The sequence below is a fragment of the Bidens hawaiensis genome, unplaced genomic scaffold (genome assembly GCF_021521415.1).
Source record: "Bidens hawaiensis isolate Kalapana, Puna unplaced genomic scaffold, B.hawaiensis_p1.1 tig00018720_1, whole genome shotgun sequence".
NCBI classification, from domain to species: domain Eukaryota; kingdom Viridiplantae; phylum Streptophyta; class Magnoliopsida; order Asterales; family Asteraceae; genus Bidens; species Bidens hawaiensis.
In genome coordinates, this window is record NW_027492834.1 from 214,976 (window position 1) to 229,066 (window position 14,091).

At 35.8% G+C, this 14,091-nt stretch overlaps 1 protein-coding gene and 1 long non-coding RNA gene across 2 annotated transcripts in view; both read left to right on the forward strand.

Moving 5' to 3' along the window:
- LOC143556760 (uncharacterized) overlaps positions 1–14,091 on the forward strand; it is a 54,038-nt gene that overhangs the window by 2,079 nt on the left and 37,868 nt on the right. The gene's annotated exons all lie outside the window — the stretch shown is intronic.
- Positions 248–5,225, forward strand: LOC143556758 (uncharacterized). The gene is made up of 16 exons (XM_077046008.1): positions 248–325; positions 497–636; positions 1,172–1,375; positions 1,460–1,641; positions 1,721–1,847; positions 1,937–2,125; positions 2,295–2,342; positions 2,412–3,491; positions 3,578–3,838; positions 3,915–4,013; positions 4,082–4,155; positions 4,231–4,282; positions 4,364–4,453; positions 4,533–4,576; positions 4,669–4,737; positions 4,821–5,225. Exons 3-16 carry the CDS (start codon positions 1,286–1,288, stop codon positions 4,996–4,998), a joined length of 2,583 nt encoding a protein of 860 aa, XP_076902123.1. The 5' UTR covers positions 248–325; positions 497–636; positions 1,172–1,285; the 3' UTR covers positions 4,999–5,225.

The following is a 14,091-nucleotide window of genomic DNA, read 5'->3' on the forward strand; positions in this document are numbered from 1 at the left end:
CACCCAAATGGCCAAATGGTCAAAAACTATCACCAAATTGCACAAAAACCCCACAAGAATTCCAATAATGTGCAAATTAGCCAAAATAAGAGAAACCATGAGAATCAATCAATCAATCTAGTAGTAGTAGTATTATATTTACAATACAAACAAATTAACAAAGGAGGAGCATATAGCATACTCACACACCATCCAACTTCTTTTATTATTTCCCCAAATCCCTCCTATCCTCTGCTTCAAATTTCAAACCACCTGTATCCATCAATCCATCAATTTATCACACATAACACAAATCCAGCACATACCCAGTTCACTAAATCCACTGGTAACCTCTCTCATACCTTTTAATTTGCTTTTTAGGGTTTCTTTTCTTAGCTGACGTATACTCTGTTTTTCGTACTTTAGCTTCAAGATTTGTGAAATTAAGGGGCTTTTTTATATGGGCTTTGTTTATTTGGTGTAATTTTTGTTGGGTTTTGGTTTAATTTTGTTCTAGGGTTTGTTTTGAGCTGTTTGAAGAGATTGAGGTTGAAGATGGCGGCTACTGATGTTGACCTAGAACCACAGCTTAAGGATGTTGAGAAGCAGCTCTCGCATCCACTGGATTCGAATAATGAGCTTCTGCTTGTTCTCGATGTAAGCCACACACATACACACAAGTGTGAAATTAAGTGTTTGCTATTAGGGGTGTGCATGGGTCGGTTCGATTTTGGGCTAAAATCGAACCAAAAAACCGTGAAAACAAAACTGAACCTAAATTGAAAAACCGAAAAATCCGAAACCGAACATAAGCTCAAAAACCAGTTTTCAGAAGCACAAAAGCTCCTATTTTGGTTTGGGTTCAGTTTTGGTTCTTTTGGTTTCACTATTTAGGCTTGAAAATTTTCGGCTGAGAAAAAAGGTTGGCCAAAATTAATGAATTTGGGCTTATAATTTTTTGTTAGTTAATACGTTTGAGCTAAAACATTTTGGTTACACTATGTATTAAACTATTATAAATTACTTAAAATTTAAAATGAAAATCTGTAAGTTTGGTTCAGTTTTTACGAAAACATAAAACCAAACTGTTGGTTCTTGTTCCGGTTCAGTTATTTTGGTTTGATTTTTCATGTTTTGGATCTGTTTTTTCGGTTTCATGCTCACCCCTAGTTTCTTTGTTTGTGTTCTTCAGAAACTAGAGAAACTTCTATTGAAGGTTGACCAGTCACCAAAAAAGTCAATGCTAGAGGCACTGAGACCGTCGATTAACGCGTTGATTTGAGATAGTCTGTTAAAACATTCAGACATGGATGTGAAAGTTTCGGTTGCTTCCTGCATCAGTGAAATAACAAGGATTACAGCACCTGATGCACCCTACACTGATGACCAAATGAGGGTACATAATAGCTAAAAGAACTCCATTATATATAACTATATATCATATATTTGTATGTATTCTAAACCTTATTTTTATGCACAGGATGTGTTTCAGCTGATTGTTTCTTCTTTTGAGGATTTGGCTGACCGGTCCAGCCAATCTTTTAACAAGCGGGCCTCAATTCTTGAAACTATTTCCAAAGTCAGATCATGTGTCATCATGCTTGATCTTGAATGTGACGAGTTAATCGTGAAAATGTTTGAGCATTTTTTAAACTCAGTAAGGTGTGTTAGTTATGGTTCTAGACTTATAATTCTTTTAAAGTACTTCTGTTCTTAGAATACGTGTTTACTTTTGTTGCAGGGACTATCATCTTGACGCCATATATTCATCAATGGAGAGTATAATGGTGCTGGTTATAGAAGAAAGTGAAGAAATTTCAGTTGATCTGCTCAAACCACTCCTGGCTAGTGTTAAAAAAGATCGTGTGGTACGAGGCTCATGAAATCTTAATTAATTAAATTCAAGTTTTCTTGTTTTTCATGAAAATTTCTTACCAGTGATTACTTTTTAACTCAGGCTGTTCTTCCGATAGCTCATAAGTTAGGAAAGGACGTACTTCTGAAATCTGCAGAGAAGCTAAAGCCTTACATGATGCCAGCTTTGACAGCTCTTGGTGAATCATTGGATAAGTACCATAAAGTTGTGACTGCAGTATGTGAAGGCACAGCTGCTAATTTTGACGATACTGACGCTGAACAACAACTGGTATGGTCTATATATAATTTTAAACAATTTGTTTGCAAATTGGAGAAGGATTCTGTAGCTGAGGCACAGCAGACATGCTATCCATCTACTTTTTGCATTTTCATTTTCTTTTAGTTCTATTTCATTCTATGAATGTATATATATTACAATAATTCTTCAAATGTTTCAGGCTGATGAGAGTAAGGTTACAACAGCAGCATCAGATCATGTGGACCAAGTATGTTTTTTGGTATTTTAAATAGTTTATACAATGTTATTAACACGTTGAAAAATACTTGTAAATTAGGTGGTAAAAGCAGAGGTGTCTTCTAAAGAAGAGGTAGATTCTACAGTGGAGAACAAATCTCCAAAATCAGTTATGAGTAATGGAGTCAATGAGACGGTTAAGGAACCGAAAGCAGAAGAGGCGTCAGTTGACCAGGAGTCAAAGAAACCAGAGGAAGACAAAAGTGAAGAACCAGTTAAGCAAGAGGACACTGCTGATTCTGATCCTGACAAGCTGGCAAAAGAAGATGTAAAAACAGAAAAGGAAGCTGATACCGTTGTGAATTCAGTAGAGCCCTCTGATTCTTCTCATGTTGAAGGTGATAAGGAAGTTAAAAAAGACGATGATGTTAAGGAATCAGAAACTGAAATAGAAAAAGAAAAAGATGATGATGTTAAACGAGAAAATGAAAATGAAAAAGATGATGTTAAAGCTCCAGAAGATAAAAATGAAAAAGATGATGTTAAAGAATCAGAAAATCAAAATGAAGAAGATAAAGATGTTAAAGATGTTAAAGTATCAGAAAATAAAATTGAAGAAGAGAAAGATGTTAAAGAAACTGAAAATGAAGCAGTGGAAAGTAAGCCTGCTGCAACTGCTCAAAGCAACAATGTTCCTGATGAGAGTTTGGTTCAGTCTGAAAAGGAACCGGCTCCACAAGAAGTGAAAACTGCTTCCCCAACTAAAAGTGAGCCAACAGACGAGGGGTTGACTCAGGAAGATAAACCTGAAGACCAAAAGCAAGAAGATACGAAAACAGTAATTGAAAAGGAGGTTAAACTCGCGGATACTGAAAACATGTCTGAAGATGACGAGGCTAGTGATTCAGATGCAAAACCTGTGAAAAGGTCAAGGTCCAAGACAACAAAACAATCGGGTAAAAGGTCAAAGCAGTCGGGTAAGAAGTCGGAAACGCCTGTTAAGAAGGAGGAGAAAGGCAAGATTGCTGTCGAAGAGGATGAGGAAGATGACTCAGACGACAAACCACTTAAACATTCTGCTAGAAAAAGCACTTCAAAGAAGAAAGACGAGGGAAAAAAACGTGCAAGCAGTAAAAATGTTGCAGAAAAAGAGCAAGCAAAGTCACTGTCAGAAGATGATGTCAGTATCTCTGAAACTTATATATATATATTTTAATTTCTTTTACAAAACAATCTAAAAAGTTGTTTTTTTCTTTAATTATTAAGGAGATGGATGTTTCTCCAAAGATTGCTGTTGAGGAAGATGAATCAGATGACAAACCACTTAAACGAACAGGTAAGAGGTCAAAGCAGTCGGGTAAGAAGTTAGAAACGCCTGTTAAGAAGGGGGAGAAAAGCAAGATTGAGGTTGATTCAGATGACTCAGATGACAAACCACTTAAACAGTCTGCTAAAAGAAGCACTTCAAGGAAGAAAAATGATGGAAAACAACGCAAAGATCAAGCAAAATCACTGTCAGGAGATGATGTTAGTAACTCTCAAACTAATATTTTTATTCCCTTTTTGAAAATGATCTAAAATAATTGTTTTTTTAATCATGAAGGAGATGGATATTACTCCAAAGTCAGATAAAAGGGAAGGAAAATCAACAGAAACCCCTGTGACTAGTGCAAACCGGAAGCGTTCCGCAGGCAAAACTGAGGTAAATATTATTAAGTTATAGCTTAAAATGTTGTTTGGATCAGTTTCTAAATGTTGGGATTTTTTCAGGCATCTGATACTATAAAGTATGATGAAAGCCTGGTTGGTAAAAAAGTCAAAGTTTGGTGGCCTGAAGATAAAATGTAAGTGCTTTGCAGAACTTATTTTCAAGATTTCGTCATTGTATTATCTGACATTTATGCTGTGTTGCTTTGTAGGTATTATGAAGGTGTTGTTACTGAATTTTATCCTGCTAAAAAGAAGCATAAGGTCACTAAATTATTTTCTTATATTTCAAATCATTTTTTGTTATACCTTTTGTTTTAGAAAGCTCTAACTAGAGTTATGCAGGTCTCGTATGTGGATGGAGATGAAGAGAAATTGAATCTGAAAACACAAAAATGGGAAATTTTGAAAGAGTTTTCTGTGTGTGATGATGAGGTTAGAACATGCTGATTTGGTGTGTATTGCTTACTCTAATAATATATTCTTCCTTGTGCTTATGTCTTTCGGTTGACAGGAGCAGAACAATGAGGCTCAAAGTGATGAAGATTCCCCTAAAATGTATGTCTTTCGGTTCCTATTTTGTTGTTGTTGTTGTTGTTATTATTATTATTATTATTATTTTGCTTCAATCTGATTTTGTCATTCTCCAGACACAAGAAGAAGAGAACAAAATCAGATCATGCCGCGTCTCAAGAAAAGATCAAAGATTCGGCCAAGAAGTGTGTTTTCTCTCTTTTTTATAATGATTATATATTGTTCTGCATTAGCAAATTTGATTAATACATAAATAAATGAAAAACAGGTCTAATAGCAAGACGAAGACAGTCAGCAAGTCAAACGTCAAAACTCCCACAACTGGCAGCAAATCCAATGGTCCCACCAAGGCTAAATCTGATGTCAAAGAACCCGTGGAAGCAAAGTCAACTGAGAACGCGAAGGGCGGGTCAAAGAGTGGAAATAAACGAAAGAAGAGGACATAGAGGGTGCTGTCGTGTATCGTGTTTTGCTCTCTGGGTTTGTGAGATATAAGGAGTTGTTGACAGTAGTGTTTAGGGTTAAAAAGGTAGTGTTTTTCATGCTTTTGTTTGGTAGAAAGATATTGTTTATTATTATGATTATGATTATGATTAGGTTTTGTTATAAATGAGGTAGGATAATGTGTTAAGATTTTTACTGTTGAGAGTTGACATTATTTGTTGGTGACTTTTTGCTGCTATTGTTTATTATTATGATTATGATTAGGTTTTGTTATAAATGAGGTAGGATAATGTGTTAAGATTTTTACTGTTGAGAGTTGACATTATTTGTTGGTGACTTTTTGCTGTACTCTTTCTATTTTGGTACCTTGTCATTGGGGTTTTAAGATTTGCAAAAATTATGGTGTTTTAGTTGGTCAAAAGCATGCTAAAACCAATGGGTATAGCATGAATTTACATGTCTTATTGTTATGTAACAAATGGCATCAAATGTAGAAACAATTCTACTTGAGTACACCAAAGAATTGATTTTTATTCATCCGTAGAAACGATGCAGGCATATTTACATCGTGTTAACCTTCAAGGGTTTAAAGGCGCAGTGGTAAGCGTTTGATTCCCTTCTAATAGTGGTCGTAAGTCTGAGGTTCGAATCACGCTACTTACCAAGATGAATATCTTGAATGAAATAACTATTTTAGTATCTAAATGTATTTAGAGAGGACATTGTTTGTTCAATAATATCTTATCTTTAGTGGACCTCTTAACGGGATCGAATTCATCCAGATGAAGTTAAATACATGAAAAAAAAATCCATTCTTCTGTGTCATGAAAAGGCAATAATGATGTTTGTGAAAGGATACTTTTACTTTTACCTGTCAGGTTAAGTTTTTCTAATAGTAATTTTCAAGTTATGTGTTACACGGTGCATAGTCGAACAGTTGTAGTGTGTCGGAATTAATTTCATTGTTGGAACAAATTTACATACTCTGTGATCGATGCATACCATGTGTAGTTGCAAAGGCATGTGTGCAATTGTGATTTGTGCATGTTATGTCATGTGCATACATGTAAAGGTATTTTATTTGTGTGTTGTCCATGTGACAAGTGAAGATTGTAATGTCAAAAAATATAATGTAATTTTCTTTTTTATTATTAATGTTACAAATAATAATAGCAACAAAAATAATATAATATTAATAATCATACAAATAAAAAATATAAAGGTGCATATGCATGCATTAAAGACCCCTCAAGGCTAATAGTGATTTATTATAACCTATCATGGATTTGTATAATCAAAACAAACCCAACTAAGAGATGTCCAGGCCTAATAGCGAACTATTATCCATATATTTAACACCAAATGATTCAACTTTACTATAACATAATGTGCCTTTGTGTTACCAAAATGAACCACTAACACATTACACATGTTTAGGCCCAAAAATGATTTGATGTGGCATAATATGACTTTATGTAACAGAACCAATCGAATAACACATTACAAGGCACGTTGGTGGCTTTTGGGAATACCGATGGAAAATCTCGCCCATCATTAGTTATCGATGATTATCCGACACCTAAAATTAAAAATGACCTACGGAAACAAAATTACCCACGGCTATATTACTGATAGACTTTCACCGACGAATTCTCATGGGTGATGACTTTCAAAGAGAGGGGTATGAGAAAGTATTTGTCAGTGATACTCATTTGTTTAGTAGTGTAGCTAAATTAAGTAAATGAAATAACATTATTTTTGAAAGAGGAGACTACAAAATTTAAGAAAAAAGAGAACCAAAAAGAAAACGGAAACGGATATGAATGAAGCAGAGATCATAACTTTAGGGTCTAGATAGGATAATAGAGATTGGTTTTTAACAAAAACTAGTTGCAATCAACCCTGTGGTGCGGCGGTGGAAACTTGGTAGGTATCGGCACGGGCATTTGGTATAATGACCCATGCGCATAAAGAAAGCAAAACTAACTTGAATAAATATATATCTAAACGAACATATAAATCTATACGTGCAGTTCATTGTTGGGGCGGCTGGACTATGCTTACAAGCTATAGCAGTATAAGGGCATAAAGGCAAAATCCCAAAAATTCAAGATTAAAATTGTTGCGTGCCAATGAGGCGCGGCTGGTAAAGAACCCGGGTTATATTGGTTAGATATATTTGGAGGTTAAACAAAATCTTATTGGTATCAATAAATCACATTATAATAGGGTTAATATCTTCTAAGAAGTGTAGGAAGCAAGAATGTTAAAACACACCATTTCACTTTCTAGTTAAAATAAATCTAATGGCTTAGATATCTTTTTAAACTTTATAAAAAACACTCATTTCTTATATATTCTAACTCCACTCTAATATTTTGGAGAAACTATTATAACCATGTTTTTAATCAACGTGAGCATTCCTTTTTATATAACCTGATTTAACAAAATCGGGTCCTATTTATATATCGAGCATGTGAAATACTAAAAAAGAATATAAGCTGAAATACATTAGCTAGGATGGACAACATTTGGTTTGTGTTCTTGCTTTAAACGTCAGCATTTGGGTTATTTATGTTGATATAATTAGTAGTCCGATCTATAAAATATCATGATATCCATTATTAGAATATCCACCCAGTTATAATATATTTGATATATTTTTGCATCACATGTGCTTTCTAAGAATAAGATTGGTATCATATTCATATCGAACAGGTATCGAGTTTAAGAGAAATGGATACATGTATCGGTTCGGTACCCAAAGCAAAAATTCAATAAAATATCGGTACAATACCAATCCCGAAACGAAAATAAGCTGGTACCAAATCGGTACATGTACTCCGTACCATTTGCTCATCCATAGACAGTGGCTTTTGACGGCTTGCTAGTTTTGCAAGGGCCAACCCAACCTTATTGAAGACCTAGAACGAAACGAGAATTCGAGGTCTTTTTTGAATTTTATTGTTATAAAGCAAAACCATTAACGACGGATATGCTTGTCTTTTTAAATAACTTAAAAGGTATGTACATTATTTAATATGTAGTTGGTCTAACTTTGATCCAATTTTCATCATTTAATATGTTTTGGTTTAGCATTTAACCTAAATTGAAGGTTTATCCAAGTGAGCGCATAAAGTCCATTTTAAGACGGCACTAAATTTTGCCTTTTAATAAAAGTTTCCGTTCAAAAGAAAAACCTATAGGTCAGTTATCTCTTGATACGTACCGACTATCATTTGTTCCTCTTTAATTATCATTGGAATGACACGGGCCCAGGAAATAGGCTCAAATATTTTCGCACACATGTAACTAGGTTCTATTATTAATTGTATATTATTGTTATTAACCATCTTAAATATTTATAACTTTTAACACATGTATACACTAGCAATAAGTCTATAGAAAAAAAATGCATTCGTGTACCGTGTAAAGTACATTACAAAGATCAATCAAGAGTTAACCATCATGTCATACGTCTTTTGATTCGTTTTTAAGTTATGTACAACCCTTTTCCATTAACACTAATATAGTTATTATATATGAAAGATGACGTTATGCATTTGTAGCCGTCGAATAATTGGTTCTTGATAATTTAATAATTCCGTATAATTTAATCTGATCTTTGGTCTCTAGCTTATGATGTCCGGATGCAATGAACAGTAACATGCATGATAACATGCTACAATACTTTAATACATAAAAATAGTATTTTAAATTCAAATATTGTTAAGGTTGATATGATATGATTTTAATATCACATAGTTTTAAATTATGTGGGGTGTAATTATTGGAAAAAGGTCTAAGCTTTTTACTCTTAATATAATGATAATATTCTATTTTTAGTGTTGATGCAGGAGATTAAAGTAGAAAAATGGATTAAATATTTACTACTTAATGAAGATGGGTATTGGTCAAGAGTTGTCTGCTTTGATTCCATCAGCCACCCACTTTAAAAAGCAGGCTTGTGAATTTTCCAGAAAGCAGCAATCACGAGTATTGAAATTTGCGTAACAAAACATATTGGGTGTTTTAAAGTTCAAATTTACTGTTAAGTATCTTGTTCAAGTCCATATATATGAGCATCCTAGGGAAACTGATTGTGTTCGATCGAACGCTATACATATCGGTATTGGAATTATCGGTACCAACTACCAAGTGCGCTGTATTCATTTTTAGTGTACTGGATATGGTCGTTGTAAACATGTGCTGGTATCATTTTGAGCACATACATCACGACTTTACTTTTTGGGGTTCTCTCTTTCGTTTAAGGTTATCAATGAAACCCGAATCTAATGGAAGCATCTGAAACCCACAACACATGAGACACATAATAAGATATAAGATTACTTTTGAAACTTTTCACAGTATTAAACAAGTATGAGATTTGGCGATACGCCCGTTCGCCATGGCCTATTATATGCCTAACATGATATTAATCTTTAATATCTAATATATATATATATATATATACTGTATAAACGAAAAGCTTTAAAAGCTCTCTGGTTGTTCCATACATTCTCTCAAGTCACCTGATTGTATTATTTGTAAATGGATGCTTCTTATGCATTTGACCCGAATTCACGGGTATGAGTTTAACCAAACCCAGATATTCTTTAAACAAGTTATAATATCTCATTAAATTAAAAATTAATTCACCAAATATTTGATGTGAAAATCCTATAAAATAAAGATATACTAAAAATTAACATGATTTCTTTAAAAAAAATATATAATTTATAATTAAAAATCAATTTTATAGTAAAAATATAAACGGGTCATGGGTCTCTTAAACCCAAATAGTTTTTAAACCGGGTTATAACATCTCATTTATTTGTGAAACCATTTCATCATCAAATACTAAGTATATTATTAACCTCTGTACATTAAATAAAAATAAAATCCAAAAAATATATAAATATTATAAACGAATAATTCAAAATCCCCTGTAATACAGGGGATAAAAGCTAGTATGTATATAAACAAAGCATTTCAGATAGTCATCTTATAATCTAAGTATTACAAATGTTATTAATGATACAACCCTTATTGCATGTCTTTATAAAAGGGCATATGCGTATTGTAAACACAATGACACATCAATCCATTATTTAAAATTAATTTACGACTCTTCTCCCTACTCTTTAGTCAAATTCAAATTTTATAAAATATATACAACATTTTTCATATCTTTACGCGTATATTTCTTTTATACAAAATTACATAGATACTCTATGATGTTTCTCTAAGGAAATAAGATTTGGTGCAAAAATTTAAAAGTAACATGTATAAGTACTAACTTTTACTTCCATTAAATGTTATCAGAAATGATAGACATGTGAAAAAAAAAGTTTAGGACATTATTGTCATTACGTACACCTTCTCACTAAAATTGGCATACTAGTCAGAACTTGAAATTATGTGCTTGCCAAAAATAGACGCATGATGTATCCAAGATTCATTCAATTGATCTTGGATTACTTGCTTCCTGACACACCCAAGCTTGTCCACACGGATGAAGTTTATGTAGAGGGAAATGCTATTGAAGCAAATGAACCATTTCATGTAAAGATGGTTCGATAGTCTGCTTTGAAGGCTATTCTTAAGCCTACTGGGAGGAGTGTGCACAAGTATAAAGGTGATGAGCCCGGAGTAAAGTTTGGTCAGTTTGCCGAAACGGAGACTGATAGTGATGAGACAGAGATGGAAGAGGAAGGTGAGGACAGTGGTGATGACCATGATGATGATGATGGTCATGATGAAGGAGGTTATGAGGAAGAGGAACATGATGAGCTTATTCATGAACTGGCTGCTGAGACTGAGACAGAGCCAGAAGTTGATGTTGTTGTGGAGCACAGGTCGAAAAAGAAGCATGACAAGGGTAAGAGCAAAGCTGGTGAATCCTCTTAGAAGTTTGCTACTACTGATGAAGAGGAAGAGGAGGAAGAGCCAGACTGAAACGCTTGAAGAAGGCCAAAGATTCCAAGAAGTCTTCATCTTCCAAGGTACCTTCTATTAAGGTACGATTTCTTTCGATTTCAACTATGATTAGTGAATCCATAGCACCCACAACTTTAGCCACACAAACCACCACCATACCTGATTCACATATAGGATCACCCACCACTTTGGCCAAGACCATAGAAGCCCTCAAAGCCAAACAAATAAAATTCACCAAAGCCCAAACCTCGACCTCACCAAAAACCCAATCCAAAACCAAACTCAAATCACCACCCAAATTCCAAACAAAACTAAAAACTAGGATTATTCTGAAAACCAAACCAAAACCCAAACCAAAAACACCATCCCTTAGAGACGAACCCATCACATCTCCCGAAACCTCACCACCCAACTAGATGAGCCCATGCCATCTATGTTTGAAAACATCCCTTTAACCACCTCAAGCACAAACCTTAACCTCCCCTAGGACCACCGCACCCGTTACCTCACAAACTTACCAATTCACTTCATCAATTAGAGGCAGAACATTTTGGTCCTCTACATTCACATCATCCATACAATCTTAAACCACCACATCAACCATAGGAACCCAACCGAGCCAACCAGCCTACCGTTAGCTTTAACCACATCATTCCCAACCTTATCACTAACCCTACCTATACCAACCACACCATGCTCAACCATATCAACCACACCTCCCTCAACCCAAAAGAGCCCAATCATAGCTGCCACTCCCATTTCAAATGGCAAATCGAAGAAGTCTCCAGTATTCCGAGATCCTGTCCTCAATAGGATTAAGGCATTGGAGGAGGCAAATGAGAACCAAGCCAAGCGTGAGCTAATGTTGATCAAATTCATCAAGGATCAACAAACTATCAATCAAGAGGTAACAAAGCAACGCGACGATCTGGCTGATCGAGTGGCAACTCTACAAGAACATAGGGACTTGGACCAAGCCTTGATCGCGAGTCAGCGGGAATGGATACAGAATCTGCAAAGAAGAATTGACAATTAACAGAAGTTGACTAATCAAAACTTCTTAAGACATGCTGAGCTTCATGATGAGACTGAACGAATTCAGTTACGTGTCTCTGGTCTAGAATCCGATCTTCCCTCTGCCTCAAACATGGCTAAGAAATTCATAGATGAATTGAATTCTACACTCGATCGACTTTGGATAGATTTTGAGAGACTGACTTTAAGAGTTAGTATGTTGGAAAGTGGATCCAGTTCCTCACGGGACGTGGATAGAGTGATGGGAGAAAGTGTGAAGCTGTGTAACTTGGTAGAGCAGCTTGAAGGAGAGTTAGAGGAACAACACGGGATTCAAGGTCGCGTGAATGAATTTCTGGTTGACCGACATCTTGCAGTTATGGAGGTAATGCGGTTAGCATATGAAGATGTGGAGAATTTAAGAATGCATCTCATGGAGACCTTTTGTGGGTTTCTCCGTGTAAATGAGCTAATGACTGAGCAGAGAAACAGACGACAAACTGCTTTTGCTTATCTGGCCGCTGATGCCGAAAGGGTCAGAGCTCAAGGAAACTTCTACGGTTTCCTATACACGGGTGAACCAAGAAAGGATGCTGGTGAAGGTGGTTCAGGGCCAGTGTTGACGAGCCTGCTGCTATTGTTGGAACAATTGTGAGCTCTGAACTTGTGGTTACTACTGCCGCTACATCTAGGCAGGTTAGTTCCATAAGTTCACCACTTGTTTCACCCACTACCGGTGTACAAGTCAGTGTCGTCTTTATAACTGCTTTGATTGAATATGTTCCACAACAACAAGCAGTTCAAGGTGGTAATGGAAACAGTGGTGATGATGATGAGTCTGATGATGAAAACGATGATGGTGACGACGATGAGAATGAGGAAGATGATTATGACAAGAATGATGACGATGATGAACACGAGTTCGATAGTTTTGATGATCCTCGTGGTAGTGATGGAGGTAGTAGTGATGATAGTGGTGATGGTGGTGCCACTGGAGAAAATAAGGCGGCTGAGGAGGAATCGCTAAGTGAAGCAAATAAGACACGTGAAACGGATGCTGCGATTGAGGCTAAAATTGCCTCCCCTTTTAACGCTTGTTCTGCTGAAGGTACCCACCAGTTAAGGAAGCCGTGGAAATAAATAACGATAGCGATGATGAAATAAACTATTCACCCAATCCAGATACACCGGAAAGGGTGAATGTGAAGACTGCTGTTGAAGAACCTGATGTTACTCCTGCTGCTAAGCCTACCAAAAGAAATTCTTCAAAGTGTATTAAGTATTACAGCGTGAGCAGGATGGCTAGCCAAAGGTGGAGATCAAGACCGTACCATGACTAAGATCCAATTTTTTATGCAAGGTGGCACAAGGATAGCAAAAGCTGAGCTATACGACGTGCGAATGGCGATCTGACGTATCTCATTTATGGAGATATGCATAGTTTGTCAGTCCTCGACATGAATTACTTCAGAAAAACCGTATGTCGAGATGATGATAAAGACACACTGGAGTCATGGTTCAAGCATTTCTTGAAGCACGAGTGGAAGGCCAACTACTCGAAGTTCGCTGTCAATCCGAGTAGGTCTTACAAGTCAAAGAAGATAAACCCGTTCACCAACAAAGCCGTCCAAGAGTCGAAGATACAAGATGCCAGACAATCATGGAGAACCAAACTTTCATGGCATGCCCTTCGATGATGACTTTCTGTTTGACTTCGTAGCTTGGGAGTTTGACAACATTCATGGTGAAGTCATAGTTCACTGTGAATGCAATCACGAACTGCGGTTCTTTGATGAACATGAACTAGCAAGTTTCGGACTGACTGACTTGAAGAAGCTTGTCACGTCACCTTTGTGTATTGTTGAAGATGTTTGTCGTGACAAAACGGACGTCATCGTCGGAAAATTCAACAAGTTTGCCCGTATACTTGTTGAACATCAACCTTTCAAATACAAAGACGGTATCTTTGAGTACGAGTCCGAGGGCGAGTGATGATGGAAGCTAACGAGACAAATACCAAAGATTAGATGGAGATTGTAAGACTCATTTCTAGTTTACTATTTCATATTTGTATGTATTGTAGTGTTTATGTATTTGTTAGTTTGTTAAACTTATCTTTTGTATGTTCGGGCTCAAAACCA